Below are 23,178 nucleotides of genomic sequence, written 5' to 3'. Positions count from 1 at the left end.
TTAGCTAGGCCCCGTTTCAAAATAAAATTCTTTTAAATTGTCTTTTTATATTGATTTCTAACATTTCTGCGTTTTGGCCACAACTATCACTTAATAAGAATTATTCATCTTTACCTCAGCATTCACTGCATGCACATCAATTTTAATGTTTTTCCTGAAGAATGATATGGTTTTAAAAACAAGTCAGAAATGCCAGAAATGATGGTGAAGTTGAGTCCAAATGGCTAAAATTGAATAGCAGTCCATTGGATATATATCAAGGCTGCAGTCTCTCTTCAGTACATCTGATGGTACAGAACAGATCCAGAGGCTGGGAGTGGTGGCACTATAATCACAACTACCAAGGAGGCAAAGGCTGGAGGATCATAAGTTTGAAGGACAACTCAGTGCAACCTTGTCTCAAAAAAGTGATGGGATATAGCTCAGTGGCAGAATACCCCTGGGTTCAGTTGCCTAGCACAGCAAAACACTCATACATCCATACCCAGAATGCCTCTACCCATCTTACCAAAACTCTCAGCAGCCACTGATTACTGTGCTGTCACCTACAAGGACACACTCAGGCCTCTAACAGAAAGGCTCTCCAGTTTCAAAAACTTAACTTACATCTCCCCCAAAACTTCCCTTAGGAGGCCATTTGAAAAAAAAGTACCTACACATCAGTTTATTTGAAACCAATGCTTAGTACCGGTGAGCAAAGCTCAACTGTTGCATTGATCTGATCTCAATGAAAACCCTACTCTCCCCAACCCAGTGCTGGGGATCCAACCCAGGACCTCACACATGCTAGGTATGGTATTCTACCACTGAGAAATTTCCTTTTTTAAAAATGACAAGAGTCCACTCCCTTTTTGGCTGTAAAATTATAGGCAGAAAATAACAGTAAGAAACAAATGATAGGGCTGGGGATGTGGCTCAAGCGGTAGCGCGCTCGCCTGGCATGCGTGCGGCCCGGGTTCGATCCTCAGCACCACATACCAACAAAGATGTTGTGTCCGCCGAGAACTAAAAAATAAATATTAAAAATTCTCTCTCTCTTCTCTCTCTCACTCTCTCTTTAAAAAAAAAAAAAAAGCGAAAAAAAAAAAAAAAAAGAAACAAATGATAATTCAATTCAATGCTCAAACACAGTGCTGGTTCCTGAAAATTTTGGAGGTGATTTTTAGAAAACGTCACATAATCTATTACATACCAGAGCCAGACCTAAACCTACCTCATAAAATCTATGTTTCCAAATATATCATAGTTTTTAAATGTTATCTGGTCAGAATGCTTAATAAATAAACTTTCAATAATGATAAAAAATGACAATTTTTACAATCTCTGCAGCTCAATAAGTAGTTACTAAATTAAAGCCCAGACATCAGATTTTCAGTATAGTGTTCAAGAAATAAAACCATCCAAGTGTGGAAGCCATCTCCAACAGGTTGATAAAAAGGCAAGAAAGGGTTGTGGTAAGACTTAATCAAGACAGAAATCAGGGATTATAAATCTATAGTTTTATTAAGACAAAAACTGACAGTGTGTATGAAGTTTACATTTAAAGAAAAATCTCACATAAACCTAATACATGCCCAAAAAGATTTTACAATGTAGCTCTAAATGCAGGTCTAGATGATATCAAGAACTTTGATTTCATGATTCAAGACAGCATTTTGGGTATCAGTTAATTCATAATATTTTTTTTCTTCAAAAAAAAAATTTAAAAAATGTGTTTAAAGTGAACCACTGCCCCAATATGAAAGCTAATCTCCTGAGACCAGGGCTTTTGAAACCACTCAACCTTTGAATTGACTAATGAAACTTGTGCTGTCAGTGACTGAACTCTGCCACTTATGGTTTCAGAGTTCAAAGTTTAAAAAGCAGAGGCTCCAACAGTTACCAACCCAAGTGTGGGCCCTCCTCTTTCCCTACTCTTCCATTTCCTGTACCCCTTTGGCCCCTCCCCTAGTACTTTAGCCAGTGGCTTAGATGGACAAGCTAATTTTATTTATAAGTTCATAATTGGAAAAGAAAGGGTCTTTTTGTCTGATTGCAAGAATTAGCACCTCTAAGACAGAATAATCTGCCTGTGTATACTCTCCAATAAAAGACCTTCCCACTTCAGTTTCTATCTCCAGAATGGCAGCTTTGGTAACTTAGGAACTGGCTTAGTCCTTTGTGGGGACAACATTAACTCAGGCAGGGAACACCTTGGCTTATAGGTTTCAGGCTTTCACAGCTTTTAAACAGTCTCTCACAGTCCTCATTTATGGTGCCAATGAATTTTTTTTTTTTTTTGAATAAGGTAAAATATTCTGGACATAGAACCAAATCATTAGTTACTTATTCTTTCCATTGTTTCACCCAGTCAGGCCCCAAATTTTAAAGAAAATGATCCTATGCATCTCCCTTCTTCCCTGCCCAATCCCTCCCACCCCAAATAATACACCAGTAACTACACACATGCTACGCTGTAAAAATGCAGAATTAACACTATTGGGAAGAAAGGCTGTGGGTTGTGGAGATGCTCTTTGAAGATCAACAGTATTTTTTGCCTTCCCACACACCCAATTCTGCAAATTTTGTCCTTCATAGAAGGCCCTTTGCTTTTCTCAATAAAGTGCAGAATGGGTTGCCTTGAAACACTTACCCCTTTCCCCTCCACTGGGATGGGTGTGCAAACTATACAGCTTAGAACGGCTTTAAAGCACTTGGGCTGCTGCAGGGCACAGAAACTAGACTGTTTCTTCAAAGGACATCTTCTCAAGCCACCTTTATGGTGTCAAGACAAGTAGAACTCCTTCCCTCCCCACTTAAACCCACAGTCACAGGCGACAGGGGCTGGTACTCAGAAGAGTTAATTCTTGTCATCTTTTTTATCATCATCCTCCGAGGGGTAGGAATGCCACGTCAGCCTTTCCTCATAGAAGGATATGACAACCTGTGGGCACTTGACATTGGCTTCCTTGGCAGGGACCAGGTCAGCCTCATCAGAGTTTTTCCTGCAGAACAAAGCACAGAGAGACTATGAGACCAACTGCTGGTAGCCACTTAACTTGGAGATAGGGCTTTAAAAACATAAATTCCAGAAACAGGTTAAAGAAGGGTGAAAATGTGGTTCAAGCAGCATTTATTGGCAGCTGTCAGTCAAGTGACATCAGAAATCCTCCCTTATTGAAAACCCTCCCTGGGGATTTGTCAAAAGCAAGGTCAACTGACTGAATCCATCACACTGAACTTCTATGAAAGGCCAAAAAAGGTATGACTCTAGAATTTCTAAAGAAAGATGCTACTAAATGTTCCAAAAGTCACATCTCATCAAATATGAGGCCACAGAGAGATCTTGGCTTTGAAACAGGATTTAATACCAATCTGGCATTTTCTTGCTTACTCATAATTATACTGTTTGACATTACCAAATGCCATCCATATACAACCTGCATGTGTTTTTGTTTTTGTTTTGTTTTTTAATTTTTTACTTGTAAATACCTTTATATTTATTTATTTATATATGTGCTGGGGATCGAACCCAGTGTGTTGCACGGGCCAGGCAAGCGCTCTACCACTGAGCCACAACCCCAGCCCTGCAGGTGTCTTTAAACAGTGCTTCAACATGGGAGTTTAAAGAGGGGGCTGTTGTGTAATTTTCTAATTTTTCCAAATTTTAGAGTGTTTTAAAATTTGAAAATCACAAACATTATATGGGAATTAGAAGTAAACTCTTATATATATTTAAGTCACTAGAAATATCCCAGGTAAGGAAGTAGCACAGGGCATGCAGCATATATATGATGGCATCTCTGACAAAGTACTACCCCAAACCTCCAGAAACCTGACAGGAAACTGGAGCCCACAGTCCCATGGAACCAGAGAAGAATAAGCTGATAAGGTAGTTTTTTTGAGCAACAGAACCAAAAGAATGGGAGGGGAATGGACTGTTACAGTATGGGTAATATGAAGCAAGCCCTCTGCTGACAATGCCTTCTAAGGTAAAGTAAGTCACTTCACAGGCATATACATATTTGCAATTTTCATAGCTGGGCATGGTGGTGTACACCTGTAATCTCAACAACTAGGGACCTTGAGGCAGGAGGATCACAAGTTCGAGGCCAGCCTGGGCAAATTAGCAAGACTGTTTCTCAAAAATAAAAAGGTGCTAGGGATGTACCTCAGTGGTAGAATTCCCTTGGATTAAATCCCCAGCAGCATCCCTGCCATTTTCTGTTTTCAGAAATGAACAACTATCTCCACTGTCCAGGAAAATCATATATACATATATATATATATATAATTTTTTTTTTTTTTTTAGTACTAGGGATTGATCTTAGGGGCATTCAACCACTGAGCCACATTGCATGTACCAACTGTTACTGGCATGAAAATCACTTTTTATGCCCCCCCCCCCCCTTTGGGAACCAAGGGTTGAACCCAGAGGTGATTCATCAGAGTTACAACCTTTTTTATTTTGTTTTCTGCAATTTTGCTAAATTGCTTAGGGCCTTGTTAAATTTCTGAGGCTAGTCTTGAATTTGTGATCCTCCCGCCTCAGACTCCCCAATTGCTGGAATTACCACTGTTCCCAGATTGGAAAATCACTTTTTAAATATCAGCTCCCCCTTTTGTGGTGTTGGGGATAAAACCCAGGGCCTTTCCCATGCTAGGTAAGCAATTTCTCACTAAGTTATACCTCCAGTCCCAGAAAAATCACTTTTTAAATTAAATTTGGTTTTATAATCATCATCCAATTTTAACTGATGGACACAGTAGTATATCAACCAAAGAAAAAAATTCAGTCTTAAGCAATATAGTGATACTACCAAAACTCATGTAGAGAAAGTATATTCTAGCTGGACTTAACTCCTAATATCAAGTCTTTTTCCCCATAAACAACACCTGAGAACTGAACTTTTCCATTCCAGGTATGGTGTTGCACACCTGTAATCCCAGGAGCTTGGGGGACTGAGGCCTGACTTGGAAGAATAGACAGTTCAAAGCCAGCCTCAGCGATTCAGCAGGCCCTAAGCAACTTAGCAAACCCTATCTCAAAAGAAAAAAAAAATAAAAAGGGCTGGGAATATAGCTCAGTGGTAGAGCACCCCTGGGGGTTCAATCCCTAGTACCAACAGGCTAGCAATAAAATCAGATAAAAACAGGGTCAGATTAATAAGCAACTAGGGGATGCACAAAAAGAAAATAGAGGATTAGTTAGTTGTGACATAGGCCTTTCTTTGGTGGTGTTAAAGGTAGGCCTCTCTAACCATCTTCTAAGGGAGAAGAACTGGTATAGATTGAATTTCAGAGGTGATAGGCACAAGGACAAAACCCTGAGAATGCTGCTTTTATTGACAAGGGTTTAGAATTATTCCCCAACAATTTTTTTCCCCTTTGGTGGTAAAGAATGAACCCAGAGTCTTACCAAGTCATACTTTCAGCCCTAACTTTTGTTTATTTATACACATACACACCCGTTGAAACTTCCACTGTAAACCTACATTGCTGAAATTACAGGCATGTGCCACTGCACCCAGACTATTTTTGTATTTTAATGACAATGAATGAGATCCACTCTGGAGAAAAAAGTAGACATAAGCATTTTCAACCAGCAAGAAAAAGAAAGGTTTCCCTTTGGGCAGAAAGTAGGAAAACTGTAGAGAATTTTGGGATTAATTATAATTCTTAAGATTCTGAGTAGGGCTGGGGATGTGGCTCAAGCGGTAGCGCGCTCGCCTGGCATGCGTGCGGCCTGGGTTTGATCCTCAGCACCACATACAAACAAAGATGTTGTGTCCGCCGAGAACTAAAAAATAAATATTAAAAAAAATTCTCTCTCTCTCTCTCTCTCCCCTCTCTCACTCTCTCTTAAAAAAAAAAAAAAAAGATTCTGAGTAACTTCATTAGTTGTTTCATGGAGTACAGTCATATACTGCATGATGATGTTTCAATCAATGACAGACCACATATATAAAGTTGCCTCATAAAATCATAGTGGTACATGGAAAAATTCTTATCATCTAGCGACATAGTAGTGCATAACCCACTAGCCATGTATTTGTGGTGATACTGGTGTAAACAAACCCACGGTGCTACCAGTCATGTAATATTTGATAATAAATGACTGTGTTACATGTACTCCTACTTATAAAAAAAAGTTCCCTGTAGAACAGTATGCCATGTCACATAGCTTTGTCTCTGGACTGCCTCAACAGGACACATCATGTAACTAACCTGTTCCATCTAGGTTTGTGTAAGTATGCTCTATGATGGTTGCACAATAATGAAATTATCTAATGATCGAGTTCTTAGAACGTGTCCCTGTCATTAAGTGACACATATCTGTATTACTACGACTAGTATTTACATTTACAATTAAAAATAGCAGGTTACAGTACTCCCGGTAATAGTAAAGGGGACTTGCTGACCCCTGCTGGCTAATTCTGGAATTTCAGAATCTACAAAGAAGCTACTCACATTGTCTGCCAACCTTAAAAAGTTTGACACTGTGGTCCTATGGCCAGCCTGATCCTTATTAAGGAAGTGGCAGAGGGGGAGGATGGTCCTATCACATTTCATAATTCTTTCCTTTTAATTTTCAGAACTGATGTAATTCCTACCCAAAAGCTCTCTAGATTTTCTCCTATCTCCAAAAAACAAAACCAAAAACAAGCCAAAAAACCAAAAACAAACCAAAAAATGAAACAACAACAAAAAACCAAAAACCCCCGCAAAGATCTGAGAATCCTAAGGGTCCCTACCTGTAACTCATGAGTGTCCAGGGTTGGCAGTCAGGCCGAGGGTCACTATCGAAGGACTATGCCATCTTAAAGATTTCACAACTGGGCGACTGGAATTTCGAAGGTCCAACTCTTTTCCTCTGGCATGGAACAGATGGGGAAAAGGAAAAAAACAACCACATAGAGCCACTGGCAGACTCACCATTTCATCAGGAACATGAGCTCTCCACTGGAGTCTGTAGCTCCAATAATCCGCTCCGGCTCCAAACCCCGGGCAAAGCCCCGTGGCTTTTCAGACTGTAAAAACCAGAAGAACAATTTTATCTATATGGAACTGTTATCCCGAATAAAGTCACTCCAGTATCTGTAAGTAATGTAATCACAGACTAACCCTGCACCCTTTCTTCTTTGTAGTACTGGGGGTTAAACCCAGGGGAATTCTACAACTGAGTTTGAGACAGGGTTTTGCTAAACTGCCCAGGCTAGCCTTGAACTTGCCATTCATCTGCCTTGGGCTCCTGAATCTCTAGGATTAAGGGTGTGCACTTGCATGCTCAGCTTATAAACTCCTCTGTCAATATTTCACTAATACTTTGATTCCAAGCAACAACCTTTAAGAATCCTTTTTATTGAGGTCTGAAGTGCTTGCGGTCCGACTTCCATATGTGAAAAGGGATACACATAGTTGTAAAATAAATATTTACAACTATCTCCTCATCTTCAAAGGCATTTACTTTAAGGTGTTGAATAAGTCAAAATAACTACTTCAATCTTTAATGATCAAATACTGAAAAGCTATTCACAGGAACGAATTCACTTGCCTTTCTATTTGCCCCCAATAAATGCTACGAATATTATTCCTGAATCATGGAGAAAAAGTTAAGAATAGATCATGGGGGTTCACAAGAGTAAACCCAAACACTTTGCAAGCATTAACGTGTCTAAGATTTCAGAAGGACTGAGAAGAGATGTCTGCTAAAATTCAAGAGGGACAAGAAAAGTTAAAATTATCTATCTAGACTTTGGCTTGATAGAAGTATAAATTCTGGGATAGTGAAAATTTTTATTTCTAGCCTTACCTCTTCTTTTTTCTTCTTTGGTTTGCTCTCTTCTCCCTTATCTTCAGAATCCGAATCAGCTTTACGCTTGCCGCCCTCTGATTTATCTGTCTCATGTGCTGTTTTCTGTGACTGTAGAAACTCAGCAATGAGGTCGGGACAATCCAGGTTCTCTTCTGGCTCCCATGTATTGTCCTCACTGAAACCAGAAGGCAAAGAGAGTCTTATTTTCTACTCAGAGTAACCAAAATCATATAAGGACAAGCACAAGAGGATGACAGCAGGTGTCCTTGGAAAAGAATTTTCCTGGAGTGTGGGAGACTTTTCAGTATACTGAAAGCTTAAGAAACTTGACCTCTTCAAAGATTATTTTTCTTTGCAAATGTGGACTGGCCTATAGCCACACACAGAACTGCCCCTCAGAAATCAATTTTTACGCTGGGTGCAGTGGTGCACATTGTAATCCCAGCAACTCATGAGGTTGAGGCAGGAGGATCCCAAGTTTGAGGCCAGTCTCAGCAACTTATTAGCAAGGCCTTATGTAACTTAGTGAGACCCTGTCTCAAAAAAAAAAAAAAAAAAAGGAGAAAAAGGAGAAAAAAAGAAACCTCAATCTAGGATCACTTTGTGCAGCCCATAGGTTTTTTGGGTTTATTCCTCATCAGACTATAAGCCACTGAGTCAAAGCTTATCCATCACAGAATTAGTGGCAACAAATCACAAAACTCCTGATAAATAGCTGGTGACAAATTTACCTGTGTTAATGAAACTTACTCGGAGAAACCTTTCCACTTTAGGAGGTACTCCACTTTGCCCTTTACAACCCGACGATCGAGAACTTTTTCCACCACATATTCCTCTTCTTCTTCTTCTAGTACCTCCTCTACTTTCTTCTTGTTTTGTTTTTTCCCCATAGCGCCCGCCAGCTTTCTGGTGTAAAGGGTGACGCTGCTAAAATGATAAAGGAAATAAAAAGGAAATCAGGACACTCGACTGAAGTTTTCTGATGTTTAGCTAGAATGTTAGCCCCATCTAATCTCATAGCAAAACTTCTTTACTCTTGCACATCCATTTAAAACTTTTATACCCATTCTTTCTAATTTAGAACTCCTGATACCACTTTACCATAAAGCATGATGTCTAAAACACTGTATTACATTGAAAGTAAAGCAATCCTAAAAATAATATACATAACCAGGTGTGGTGGTGCATGCCTGTAATCCCAGCAACCAGGAAGGCTAAGGCAGGAGGATCCCAAGCTCAAGGTCAGTCATGGAAACTTAATGAGAACTCTCTCAAAATGAAAAATACAAAAGGCTTAGAATGTAGCTCTGTGATAAAGGAACCCTGAGTTCAGTCCCCAGAACCAGGGTGTGGTGAGGAATTCATCGAGAGAATAGGAAAAAGTATGGGTGAGAAAATTATATAAGTTTGATGTATGTGTATTTTCCCCCCCTGGTACTGGGGATTGAACCCAGGGTGCCCTACCACTAATCTACATCCCCAGCCCATTTTAGTTTTTGTTTTGAGGCAGTGTCTCATTAAGTTGCTGAGGCTGGCTTCAAATTCGTAGTCTACCTGCCTCAGCCTTCTGAGTTGCTGGGATTACAAGATGTTCCATCATACCTGACTGGCTGAATTCCTGTCATTATGATGCCAAATCTGAATTTTTTACTGTGGGAAACAGCTTGTCCTATTGAATATCTATTTTATTTTTTCTTTTTGTACATATAAATCAAACCCATTCTGTACTGTTAAAATACTCCTTTGAAAAGTGCCCTTATTCTTCATATTGTCTTTCAATTTATCTCATCATATATTTCTAAAACTGAGGAACACAAAAATACCAGAATGACCATGAAATTCTTTAAGCTGGAGCAATGCAACAAATACACATGAGTGGCAAAAAAAGGTAACTATCACAAATATAATCTGAATTTATTCTTTTTTGAATACAAGTTGGATAACATCTAAGATTTTTTTTTTTAGTGTTATAATTCTAGTTTCCTATAAATCTATTTTCTGGTGGGCTTAAAGCCTTTAACTACCAATTTGTATCAGCAGATGGCGCTGTAAGATATCAATAAGATAAAAGTGGTCAAAAGTGGTCAAAATCTAGAACTGTATGGAAGTTGCCCAGAATCAAATATAAGAATTAAGAAGATGGTGGATAATCCAAGACAAGAAGAGGGATTATTACTCTGAATGAGTTGAAGATAATACCAAACTCCCCAATTAGAAAGGTGGGAGGAGGGAGGGAAAGAAATGAACTCCTAAAAACTTTTTAAAAAACTGGCATACACACACACACACACACACACACACACACACACACACCATCTACACACAATAACACTTTTCATAAATATCAGGATCTTTATTATGAATCAGTTATACCATTTACTGATGTTCAAGTTTACATTCTTATGAGTTATTCCCATGTCAGCACCTTAGAACAATGCTTGACTTAAACAACAAACATTTGTTTGGCTACTAGAAAACTCCAGGCATTGTGCTGAATACTAGAGATTCAAGAGAGTAAGAAATGGTTCCTGCCTACCTAAAACTTAATATCTGGTAAGAAAAAAAAAAATCAAATACTTTTTCAGAATAAACATATTCTGAATTCTTGTAGAGTGGCACAAAATAATGTTTCTGGAGCGAGGGGAAATGGCCCATGCCTATAATTCCAGTGACTTGAGAGGCTAAAGCAAGAAAATCCTAAGTCTAAGGCCAGTCTTGGCAATGTAGAAAGACTCTGTCTCAAAATAAAAGGGCTGGGGAGCTAGCTCAGCAGCACAACACCAATAGACTGAATCCCCAGTGGGTAGGTGGTGGTCAATATTCTCTGAATGCTAGTTTGGTCTAAAGTAATATCTCAAGACCCTGTCCACACTGTTCAAATTATCTGCCTGAACACATCTCTGCTAAGATCAAATGGGATCTTAAGATCAGAGGGATCTTTCCCCTTTCTTTCCATTTACATACTATTGCAGACTCTGCCTCCTCTATCTTTTAGAGAAAGTTAGATGACTTCCTTTATTTGTTACTGAAGAGACTAATCAATAAATTGAATGTATCTTTGACTAATTCTTGGCTAACATCATTGTGCTTCTGATTTAAAGACTATGCTTCTTGGAGGAAGTTATTTTTTTTAAAGGAGGGGGGAGTGTGATATTTCTTTTTTATTTTATTTTATTTTTTAAAGAGAGAGTGAGAGAGGAGAGTGAGAGAGAGAGAGAGAGAGAGAGAGAGAGAGAGAGAGAGAGATTTTAATATTTATTTTTTAGTTCTCGGCGGACACAACATCTTTGTTGGTATGTGGTGCTGAGGATGGAACCCGGGCCGCACGCATGCCAGGTGAGCGCGCTACCGCTTGAGCCACATCCCCAGCCCAGAGGAAGTTATTTACACAGCAGTGTTTTCTCCCCCAAAACAAGCACCACTCCTTGTTTGCTTCTGTTCAGTCAGGTGAAGGGGAGTCTTTGGTTATAGTGCGAAGAAAAATAAACTGACAATCATCTTTAGATAACAAGACCTACTAAAATTCTCTATATTAGTTGCACTTGGAAACAGACAATTTTTTTTTTTTTTTTATTAGATGGAGGGAAACATGGGTTATGGAACATTCATAACCTCTTCCAAGGAGTTCAAGGCCAGCCTGGGCAACATAGTTGTTGTCTTAAAAAGACAACAACAACACTCTTGACTTTGTTTTTTTCTTAAGCTGTGGACACTCTGCCACACCCTACCATGGAGCTACATCCCCAGATCTTTTTATTTTTTATTTTGAGAAAGAGTCTCACTAAGTGGCTTAGGGCCTCACTAAGTTGCTGGGGCTGACCCCAAACTTGTGATCCTCCTGCTTCAGCCTCCTCAGTCACTGATATTACAGGTATGCACCACGGTGCCCAGCTCTCTTGAATTTCACCTTTACTCACTTATTTGCTCATTGTCCTAAGAGGAACTCAAGAAGAGAAAAATGAAGAAAACAGACTCCCACTTCATTCCAAGATTTCTTAACCAGCTCACTCCAGCACCTACCTCCAAAGTATATTGAGAACTCAATGAGAAAAGAACATTTTTGTCCTGTGCATATGCTGAAATTTATAAGAATGTTTCTCCAAACAACAGAGTGGTTCTATAATACACTCAAGAAGGACCAAGGTATGGCCAGCCAGTATAACTAAATCAGTAATTACAAAACTGAAAACTAAGATGCCCCAAACGGAGAAATCACTGTTTGTTTGTTTTTGGTTCCAGGGATTGAACTCAGAGGCACTTGACCACTGAGCCACATCCCCATCCCTGTTTTGTATTTTATTTAGAGAAGGGTCTGATTTGCTTAGTGCCTCGCCATTGCTGAGGCTGCCTTTGTTTTTTTTTTTTTTGTTTTGTTTTTTTTTTTAAGAGAGAGAGAGAGAGAGAGAGAGAGAGAGAGAGAGAGGAGAGAGAATTTTAATCTTTTATTCTTTTAGTTTTTCGGCAGGCACAACATCTTTGTTTGTATGTGGTGCTGAGGATCGAACCCAGGCCGCACACATGCCAGGGGAGCACGCCACCGCTTGAGCCACATCTCCAGCCCCCTGAGGCTGGCTTTGAACCTGCAATTCTCCTGACCCAGCCTCCCCAGCTACTGGGATTGTGGGCATGCGCAACTGCGCCCAGCTAGAAATCACATTTTATAAACCTGGAGTATAAGAATTTCTTATATTCTTCCTTTTATCTGACCCAGGAAGGAAAATAAAGTAACAAAGCTGATGTAGTAAATGGTATAAGGAATTTATCATTTACCTTCCGGTGAAGATAGATAAAAGAGGTGAGAAAAAGGAAGTAAATACTGGATACAGTGGAAACGAGATTTTTTTGTAGAGGAATTGAACCTTGGTACTCACTGTGCTCTACCACTGAGCCATATATCCCCAGCCTTTTTATAGGAGACAGGGTATCACTAAGTGGCCGAGGCTGGCCTCCATCTTGCAATCCTCCTGCCTTAGCCTCCCAAGTCACTGAGATTAAAGGTGTGTGCCAGGCCAGCTGGAAACTTTCAACAATATAATTAATTTACAAAGAAATTTTAAGATTTTTGAAGACCTATGTAAATGCAAAAACCAATTCTGGTGTTCCATACAGTAGGGTTTATAATAAATTTCAGAGGTTGTGATTTCTTTTTTTTTTTTTTTGAGAGAGGGAGAGAGAGAGAAAGAATTTTAATATTTATTTTTTGGTTATCGGCGGACACAACATCTTTGTATGTGGTGCTGAGGATCGAACCCGGGCCGCACACAAGCCAGGCAAGCGCGCTACCGCTTGAGCCACATCCCAGACCTAGAGGTTGTGATTTCAAGCTCGGCTTTTAATATATTTTCTCAGTCAATCACCAATTAAATGAATAGTGGTCTTTTTACTTTTATGTTTTATTTTTGGGATACTGGGGATTGAACCCAGGGATTGAACCCACTGAGCTGTGTCCCTGGCCCTTTTTATTTTACTATGAGACAGGATCTCCTCAAATTGCTGAGGCTGGCTTTTTTTTTTTTTTTTTAAAGAGAGAGTGAGAGAGGAGAGAGAGTGAGAGAGAGAGAGAGAATTTTTAATATTTATTTTTTGGGCTGGGGATGTGGCTCAAGCGGTAGCGCGCTCGCCTGGCATGCGTGCGGCCCGGGTTCGATCCTCAGCACCACATACCAACAAAGATGTTGTGTCCGCCGAGAACTAAAAAATAAATATTAAAAAAAAAATTCTCTCTCTCTCTCTCTCTCTCTCTCCCCCCTCTCTCACTCTCTCTTTAAAAAAAAAAATTTATTTTTTAGTTCTCGGTGGACACAACATCTTTGTTGGTATGTGGTGCTGAGGATCGAACCCGGGCCGCACGCATGCCAGGCGAGCGCACTACCGCTTGAGCCACATCCCCAGCCCCCAGAGGCTGGCTTTAAACTTACAATTCTCTTGCCCCAGCCTCTGAATAGGTGGGATTATAAGCATGCACTAACTAGCCCAATGAACAATGGTTATTCTTAGAATTTATATAGTTTTTACTGTATTCAAGACAAAAGCATGGGAGTCATCCTTGTTTCCACAACCTCCATATCCAGTTCTTTACTAAACTTGTTGATTTTATATCTTACTTCTCTTCTCTCTCTCTCTGGTGATTCTGGGGACAGAACCAGGGCCTTACACATGCTAGGCAAGTGTTCTACTAATAATCTACATACGCTCAGCCCCAACTCATACTAGTTTCTTGCTTACTATTATCACTCTATTCTCATCTCTTGCCTAGACAACTAACTCCCAATCCAATTCAGTCTCAACACCAGCCAGTCATTTCAAAATTAGATTTCTTCATACCATTATGTGTGAAGGCATTTGAGTTGAATACCCCTGAACCCAACCTTTCAAACACAAGGTTAAGCCCTTTACCCCATTTTCCTCTTAACAAATTTCCTTAGGTTAAATGTCACTCCTTAGAAGGCATTCCCTGAAGCCCCAGAATAAGTAATTCTTCAAATGAACATGCTTCTATAGTATTCATTCATTTAATAATTATCCACTGGGCACCTATCATACGTAAAGTGCTGGAAAAGTGGGGTGAATGAGAGAGAAAAAAATCCCTTTTGTCACAGACCTTATATTCTAGTGCGTGAACAAGTGAACTCTACTGGGTATGTGTATAAACATGTGAGTGCAGAGCACGGCATACATAACCAATAAAACATTAATGACAAATGATATATAGAAAATATCTTGGGCTGGGGTTGTGGCTCAGCGGTAGAGCACTGGCCTCGAACATCAAGGTCCTGGGTTCGATCCTTAGCACCACATAGAAATGAATAAGTAAAATAAAGGTACTGTGTCCAACAAACACTAAAAAATAAGTTAAAAAAAAGAGGGCTGGGGGGCTGGGGATGTGGCTCAAGCGGTAGCACGCTCACCTGGTATGCGTGCTTGCCTGGTATGCATGCGGCCCGGGTTCGATCCTCAGCACCACATACCAACAAAAAAGATGTTGTGTCCGCTGAGAACTAAAAAATAAATATTAAAAATTCTCTCTCTCTCTCTCTCTCTCTTTAAAAAAAAAAAAAAAAAAGAAGGCTGGGGATGTGGCTCAAGCAGTAACGTGCTCGCCTGGCATGCGCGGGGCGCTGGGTTTGATCCTCAGCACCACATAAAAAAAAAATAAAGATGCTGTGTCCACTGAAAACTGAAAAATAAATACTAAAAAAAATTATCTCTCTTTAAAAAAGAAAGGAAAGAAAGAAAAGAAAAGAAAAGAAAAGAAAAGAAAAGAAAGAAAATCTCTTTGGATCAACATTTAAAGAGACTGAAGCTGGGCATGGTGGCACACATCTGTAGTCCCAGCAACTCTGGAGGCTGAAGCAGGAAGATGACAAGTTTGAGACCAGCATCAACAACTCAGCAAGATCCTGTCTCAAAATAAAAAATAAAAAAGGACTGGGGATATAGCTATGGTAAAGTACTGGGTTCAATCCCTATTATTAAAAACCTGATACGCATTTACTAAGAGCCTGATGGAATACAGGGTAATCAACTTACCCCCGCTTAAGTTCTATCACTTTACAGAATTCCCTCTAACCCAGGGAAATGGTAGAATATGTAGACACACAAGGAAATACAGGCTTTTGAGAAGCCCTTAAGGGAAATAATAACATAATAACAACTAATAAGTATTCTCCCAATACTCTATTAAGCCCATTTCACAAATGAGTAAAGTAAGGCTTACTGGAAAAAAAAAATTCCCAAGATTCTCTAACATTGTAAGACGCAGAGCCAGCCAGGATTGCAAGAAAACACAAACAAGCCAAAAAAGGTAAAAAAATGCATGTTAAAGTGAGAGTTAGAAATGACAAGAATAGCCAGGTGCTGTGACATATACTTATGATCCCAGTTGCTTGGGAGGCTGAGGCAGGAAGATTGCAAGTTCAAAGTAACTTAGAAAGACCCTGTCTCAAAATTCAAAATAAAAAGGGCTGGGGATGTGGCTCAGTGGTTAAGTGCCTTTGAGTTCAATCTCCAGTACCAAAAAAAAAAAGAGAAAGAAACAACAAGAAAAAGTACCATGTATTAATTAGCCAAAGAAATATAATCAATAATATGTAGACACAAAAGCAAGCATCACAAGAGGTTGTAGGAAGAACTGAGTAAGGTAACTAAGGAAGGTTTAAAAAGCAGGAACTGAAGCTTGGCTCTACCAGCATCTGAAAAGGTAAACTGAAGGAGGGAAATTTGGCCTAACAATCTGCTGTAAACAAAAGCAATGGGATGTTATAAACCAGTTTGGGCTAAAGTAGGCTTCATGGGAAGGGGGTAGGCTAAAATCTTTCTGTGAGATGTCCCCTTAAAACAAAGGTCCAGGGCTGGGGATGTGGCTCAAGCGGTAGCGCCCCGGTTCAATCCTCAGCACCACATACCAACAAAGATGTTGTGTCCGCCGAGAACTAAAAAATAAATATTAAAAATTCTCTCTCGGGCTGGGGATGTGGCTCAAGCGGTAGCGCGCTCGCCTGGCATGTGTGCGGCCCGGGTTCGATCCTCAGCACCACATACAAACAAAGATGTTGTGTCCGCCGATAACTAAAAAATAAATATTTTTTTAAAAGGGCTTTTTTCTTTTTTTAAAGATAGAGAGAGAGGAGAGAGAGAGAGAGAGATTTTTTTAAATATTTATTTATTTTTTTAAGTTCTTGGCGGACACAACATCTTTGTTGGTATGTGGTGCTGAGGATCGAACCCGGGCCGCATGCATTCCAGGCGAGCGCGCTACCACTTGAGCCACATCCCCAGCCCTAAAAAATAAATATTAAAAAAATTCTCTCTCTCTCTCTCCCCCTCTCTCACTCTCTCTTAAAAAAAAAAAAAAAAAAGGTCCAACTCCTCAGGTAACATCCAAATCCAATACCCTTTGGGTCCAGCTGTTCCAGATTAACTACACTTTCTTCACAAGATTTAACTCCTGTCAAAACAGAAGACTACTTATCATAACCTGAACACATACTACATGTTTTGTCCATGCATGGCTTTGTACTGCCTATTAAGAAGTGGTGTGCTCCGGGCTGGGGATGTGGCTCAAGCGGTAGCACACTCGCCTGGCACGCTCAGGGTGCTGGGTTCAATCCTCAGCACCACATAAAAATTAAATAAAGATATTGTGTCCACTAAAAACTAAAATAAATAAATAAATATTTTAAAATTCCCCCTCTCTTAAAAAAAAAAAAAAAAGTGGTGTGCCCTTACCCAGGTGCAGTGATACATGCCTGTAATTCCAGATCCTCAGGAGATGGAGGCAGAAGGATTACAGAAGGCCAGTCTGGGAAACATAGTGAGACCCTGTTAACAACCCCACCCCCACCCCAGAACAACAACAAAAAGCCCACCAAAACCCAAAACTAAAACCAAAGCAGGGTAGTGACAGCTAGGAATGCAGTTAAGTAGGCAGCGTGCATGGGTTCTATTCCCATTAACTCACATTCTAATATACACAATCACACACACATATACAAAGTATACCTCTGTTCAGGACCAACAGTCAAAATTCTACCCTTTCTTCAAGACCCAGCTTAAATGTTACATCTTCCCCTGGGTTTAGTCTATAATAATTCAAAAGCAAAACCACAAAAACATACGCGCGCACACACACTGTATCCCATAAATATATACAATTATTTGTCACTTAAAAGTAAAATTACCAAATAGTACAAGATCCCAGACTAGTTCTTGAACAGACAAAAGGACATAAAAGATGGAACTTTCAGTCAGGCTCTGGCCAATGGTCTTGATAACAAGCTCCATGATGACCTGAAGTGACTGAAGATTAGGACTGTAAGGGACTGCGCCACTTCTGGGGCTTTTGTATCCAAGGTCAACACACCAAGACCACTGGGTACCATGGCCATACTGCGGGTATGTCTAAGAAGAAATGAATCTGTAGGCCTTTTGTTTTAATAAATAGTTCACAATCCCTCACAAAAAGGGGGGGAATTAGGGCTGTGGTAAAACACTCGCCTAGTCTGCACCACAAAGATACAACAACAACAGTGACACAGGAGGCTAAGGTAGGATTGCTAGTTCAAGGCCAGCCTGAGCATAAATCCTGCTCAAAATAAAAATATAGGGCTGGGGATGTGGCTCAAGTGGTAGCGTGCTCGCCTGGCATGCGTGCGGCCCGGGTTCGATCCTCAGCACCACATACCAACAAAGATGTTGTGTCCGCCGAAAACTAAAAAATAAATATTAAAAAATTCTCTCTCTCTCTCTCTCTCTCTCTCTCTCTTAAAAAGAGCTGAGGACATAACTCTGCGGTAAAGGTTCAATGTCGGCACCGCTAAATAAATAAATAAAATAAAAACAAATATATGACTACGTTGAACTAAAAGTAGAGAGCAAAGCATTCACAGGTAACAAAATCCAACTCCCAACCAAAACCTCTCAAATAGTTCTATTAGGCCCTCCAGGTGTTATTAGAGAGAAAGGCACTACTTCACAGACGTATTAGGTTGCCCTCTTCTGGTGGTAAAATCAAACACTAAAAACCAGAAAGACTTAAAGTGTTAGGCAATTCAAACAACAACAGGATCTGAATTCTGTCCATATATGACTAATTTCTCCACTTAACCTTGGAAGGGCAATTCAATTTTTCAATAGACGCTGCTCTTGGGAAATCCTTACTATTCACTTTATGTAAAGAATGATAAATATTTTTCAAAGAAACTGGGGGTGTAGCTCAGTGGTAGAGGACATAGGCTCTGAATTCAATTCCAAACACCACCATCAAGGGAGAAGATGGGGGGAAAAAAAAAAAACAGACTTTCCAAAATTGAGAAACCATTTGGGCTGTAGGTAGAGTTAAATGCTAGAGAGCATGGCTAGCATGCATGATAGCCAGGAAGGACTACAAAAAGATTTTAAGATAACAATTTTTGTTTTTTTGGAGTGATGTGGAATGAAACTCAGAGCCTTGTAAACACTAGGCAAGGGATTGACCACTGAGTTAACATCTCCAGCTCAAGACACTTTTTTTTTTTTTTAAAGAGAGAGAGGTAGAGAGAGAGAGAGAGAGAATTTTAATATTTATTTATTTTTTTTTTAGTTATTGGCAGGCACAACATCTTTGTTTGTATGTGGTGCTGAGGATCGAACCCGGGACACACGCATTCCAGGCGAGCGCGCTACCGCTTGAGCCACATCCCCAGCCCTCAAGACACTTTTAAAACAAAATATTCAAGCTATACAGCTTACTATTAGAAGCCCAGAACTTGGGATCTAAATTAAAATGGTCAATTGCAGTTTGCATATCTTCTTTGTATTTAATACCAGGGCAAAAACATTAAAAGCCAGACTGCTAGGGATGGGCACATGCCTGTAATCCCAGTGACTTGAGAGGTTGAGGCAGGAGGATCACAACTTTGAGGTCAGCCTCAGTAATTTAGCAAGACCTAAGCAACTTAGTGAGACCCTGTTACAAAATAAAAAAGATTGGGGATGTAGCTCAGGATAAAAAGCTCTTGGGTTCAAACCCCAGTATGGGGGGGAGGGGGCACAGGGTTGTTTGCTAGAAACACTAGACTACACATTATTTACATGTTCGATGAAAACCAATTTAGGCTACTACAGCTAGGAAGAAAAATGTCACCCCAGGGAAAACCTGAAATGACTTAAGATCTTCTGCTGCCCTGAAGCTTTGTTAAGGTGAAACTTGTAAATACAGGTGTTTTTCAAGTTTTTCAATTATATCACTTTCCATATAAATGTCTAGAAGGCACCTAGGGAGGAACAAAGCAACTAATTTCTCCACTGTATTCACATATCTATTTCAAAACCCTTTACCTTTTAGAATTATTCCAAACTGCTGACATGATTCTTTAACATACTCGAGGATATTTTTTAAGTACCAGGGATTGAACCCAGGGATGCTTAACCACTGAGTCACATCTCTAGCCCATGTTTTTTTTGAGACAGGGTCTCACTAAGTTACTAAGGCTGGCTTTGAACTTGTGATTCTTCTGCCTTAGTTTCCCACTTGCTGGGGTTTATGCATGTGCCCAACGCACTTGAGGATGTCTTTCGGCTGGGTAGAGAGAGGTGTAGAGGTTCATTTTTTAGGGTAAATTCCACCAACTGAGTTAAACCAATACATGTTTAAATACAACACCGAACACTGTAAAAAATCTTCATGTGAAGCTCTGGAAAACAGGTAAAATAATGCTCCTCCCTCCATATTCAAAAAATTTCTAACAATCAGGTTGAGAAGGAAGGAAGGGAGGGAGGGAGGGAGGGAGGGGGGAAGGAAAACAGTGGATGTGGTGGTGTGCCTGTAATCCCAGTGGCTCAGAAGGCTGAGGTAGGAGGATGGCAAGTTCAAAGGCAGCCTTAGTAATTTAGTGAGGCCCTAAGCAACTCAGGGAGACCCTGTCTCAAAATAAAATACAGACAGGGCATGGGATATAGCTCAGTTGGTAGAGTGTTTGCCTCGAATGCACAAGCACCACACACACACACACCAAAAAAAAAAAAAAAAAAAAAAAACAGGGATAGGGATGTAACTCAGTGGTTAAGTGCCCCTGTGTAAAACTGACAAACTTACATTCCCCTTTTTGCCTACCAAATTCACAATCTCCATGTGTTCCTTAACTATTAATTCATCTATGCATTTTATAATTTCACTACTTTTTGTGAGACCAGTATCAATTCCAGCTAAAAATGTATGGAACTAATTGTGAATTAACTCAAGAGCTGCACCTTGGACTTTTTTTTTTTTTTTTTTTTTTTTGAGAGAGAGAGAGAGAGAGAGAGAGAGAGAGGGAGAATTTTTAATATTTATTTTTTAGTTTTCGGCGGACACAACATCTTTGTATGTGTTGCTGAGGATCGAACCCCGGCCGCACACACGCCAGGCGAGCACTACCACTTGAGCCACATCCCCAGCCCAGGACTTTTTATTTTTAAAACCCCAAAGGAGTCATGGAGTAAAGGTTGTTTAAAAAGAAAAAAAAATCTGGGAGCTGGGGCGGTGGCACACAGCTTTAGTTCCAGGAGTCGGGAGGCCGAGGCAGGAGGATCTCAAGTTTAAAGCCAGCCTCAGCGGTGGCGAGGTGCTAAGCAATTCTAAATAAAATACAAAATAGGGCTGGGGATGTGGCTCAGTGCCCCTGAGTTCAATCCCCGGTACCAAAACAAAGAAAAAACTGGGAAAATAAAGAAAGTGGGTTCCACCGTTTCTCCACAGACTATTCTTACAGCCTCCCTACTGTAAAAACCCATAAGAAAAAAAAAAAAAAAAAAAAGCTAGGGCGGATCATTTTCTCCCGTTTTCTACCACACCTTACTGGCTTACTTACCTAAGGGCTTCCCTCCCACTAAAGAGAGGACAAATATCTGACCCTCGCCCTCAGCAATTTATTCAACAGATCCCCTCCCCCATTAGTACATCTTGGGCTGCCCAGCCCCCTCGCCCAATGTACTCGAAGTTACTTCTTAGTAGCCCAGCAAGCAAAATTTCTCGGGCAGTCTTTACCCGATCCGATACCCTCAGGTTATATTTCTAACCGTCGGTCAGGAAGCCCCAGCCACGCACTCCAAAGCATCAAGCCTGTCTCCTTCCCAGTTTCCTGAAGTGTTTCCACTCTAGCCCAACCCCGGGGTCGCCCACCCAACTCAAGAAGCATTGTCTCGGTCTACCCGGACCCCAAAGAGCGACCGTCCCCTACAAGCCCCAATGCTCGGCCCACCCGGGACCGCTTCAATCTCTCGCTCAGGATTCATCACCCCACCGTCTCCATCCATCACGCAGTTGGCACCAGACCCCTCAGCGCCAGGCGGAGAGCCCCGCGCGCGGGAAGGACCACAGGGCACTGGGTTCCGACGCGCTCCGAGCTCCTATACTTCGCAGCCCGAACGCGGCCCCACATACAGGGCTCCGCCACTGCCGCGCCCCCTCCCCCCTCCTCCGGAGGGCCCTTTACCTCAGAGCAGCGCCCAAGAGTGCAGGAGGAATCGGTGTCGCGCTACTGGCGCGCCGCGTCGGGCCAGCCGGGGGAGTGGCGCCCAGGAAAGCAACAAGAGGGGTGGCCACAGTCGAGCCCCTAGCTGTAGCAGTGTACAGCAGGCCCCAGCCAACAGCCCTCCCCTCAGCCGAACAAAAGAGCCTCGCACTCTTCGCTGCCCGCCGCCCGCAACGCGCAGGCGCGACGACCCGCCGCAAGGCACCATGGGACTTAGAGTCTGTCCTAGACTACAAGGACCGTGGTGCCGTGCGCGCCGCGTGCGAAGCTGGTAGGGAGTTTGAGTTTTTAAACTGCAAACGCGAGTGATTTGTTTAGAACGTTGCTGCCCAGAAAACTAGAACATGTGACGTTACAAGCGAGTACCTGATGCTTGGTCCGAAAAGCAATCCCCTTCTGAACAGTTCTGTAGTTCACATCTTCGACATTTTTACAGTTTTGGATTTTAAAAGGTTCCGCACCAGAGTTTTATCAACTCACCGCCTCTCTGAAACTCCAGTAATCTCTGTAATCCTCAATCTCTGCCTCATTAAAACATCCAAAACTCCTACTCCTCAACATCGAGAATACTTACACTCCTAGGTATCCCAAGACAAAGAATGGGGGGGGGGAGCCTGTGGTGGCGCACCCCTGTAATCCCAGCGACTAAGAAGTTTGAGACTAGAGGATCTCAAAATTCCAGGCCAGCCTCAGCAATTTAGCCAGGTCCTAAGCAATTTAGACCCTGTCTCAAAATAAAAAATAAAAAGAACTGGGATGTAGCTCAGTAGTTAAGCGCCCTGGGTTCAATCTCTGGTGCAAAAACAAACAACAAAAAGCAATATCCATGTTGAATATTGTTTGAGATTAAATGGGTTTAGTTCTTTTCCCATCAGAATAGTGATATCTTAAATTATTCTGACTCGCAGAGTTTATTTTCTTTTTAAGGGTAACTGCAACTCAGTCATAATAATCTTGTTCAATAATATGTAAAGTAACATTGCTCATGCCCACAGGAAATGCATTTGTTACATCAATTTCTAAAGTCATAAGTAAGGTAGGGAAGGGGAAAAGGATGATGTTGCAAAAAGAACAGGACTTAAGAATTAGGCTGAACTAGATTCAACTATCTCTACTATTTGCCTTGGACAAGTTGCTTAAATTTTCTGAAGCTCAGTCTCCATAAAAATCTGAAAAACATGATTTTTATTTATTTATTTATTGGCTCCAGGGATTGAACCATGGGGTGCTTAATCACTGAGCCACATCCCCAATTCTTTTTATTTTGAGACAGAGTCTTGCTAAATTGCTGAAGCTGACTTTGAAACTGCCATACTCCATACCTCAGCCTCCCAAGCGTCTGGGATTACAGAAATGTGCCACCCGCACTCAGCAGCTCCTTTTAGTTTGAGA

At 40.9% G+C, this 23,178-nt stretch overlaps 1 protein-coding gene across 2 annotated transcripts; it reads right to left on the bottom strand.

Moving 5' to 3' along the window:
• Positions 1-1,463: 1,463 nt before the first annotated feature.
• CBX1 (chromobox 1) lies at positions 1,464-21,877 on the bottom strand. Of its 2 annotated transcripts, none has more exons than XM_081270472.1 (5): positions 21,748-21,871; positions 8,546-8,719; positions 7,793-7,970; positions 6,916-7,010; positions 1,464-2,984 (listed from the first exon to the last, which is right to left on the bottom strand). In XM_081270472.1, exons 2-5 carry the CDS (start codon positions 8,683-8,685, stop codon positions 2,840-2,842), a joined length of 558 nt encoding a protein of 185 aa, XP_081126598.1. In that variant the 5' UTR covers positions 8,686-8,719; positions 21,748-21,871; the 3' UTR covers positions 1,464-2,839. The 2 variants fall into 2 exon arrangements, with proteins under 2 accessions (XP_081126598.1, XP_081126597.1); XM_081270471.1 differs by having other exon boundaries at positions 1,465-2,984; positions 8,546-8,722; positions 21,748-21,877.
• Positions 21,878-23,178: the final 1,301 nt, after the last annotated feature.

The sequence above is a fragment of the Spermophilus citellus genome (assembly GCF_964194105.1).
Source record: "Spermophilus citellus genome assembly, chromosome: 17".
Lineage (NCBI taxonomy): Eukaryota > Metazoa > Chordata > Mammalia > Rodentia > Sciuridae > Spermophilus > Spermophilus citellus.
The sequence above is the reverse complement of the archived record's forward strand: the minus strand, read 5'-3'. Positions and strand labels throughout refer to the sequence as shown.

Bases quoted from the DNA above. Each gene is read 5' to 3' on its own strand.
- CBX1 (XM_081270471.1), bottom strand. From the start codon at position 8,685: ATGGGGAAAAAACAAAACAAGAAGAAAGTAGAGGAGGTACTAGAAGAA. The intron at 7,971-8,545 runs GTAAGTTTCATT...TTCTGGTTTCAG, and splicing joins AAGTGGAAAGGTTTCTCCGA to TGAGGACAATACATGGGAGC. The intron at 7,011-7,792 runs GTAAGGCTAGAA...TGGTTTTTACAG, and splicing joins CAAAGAAGAAAAAAGAAGAG to TCTGAAAAGCCACGGGGCTT.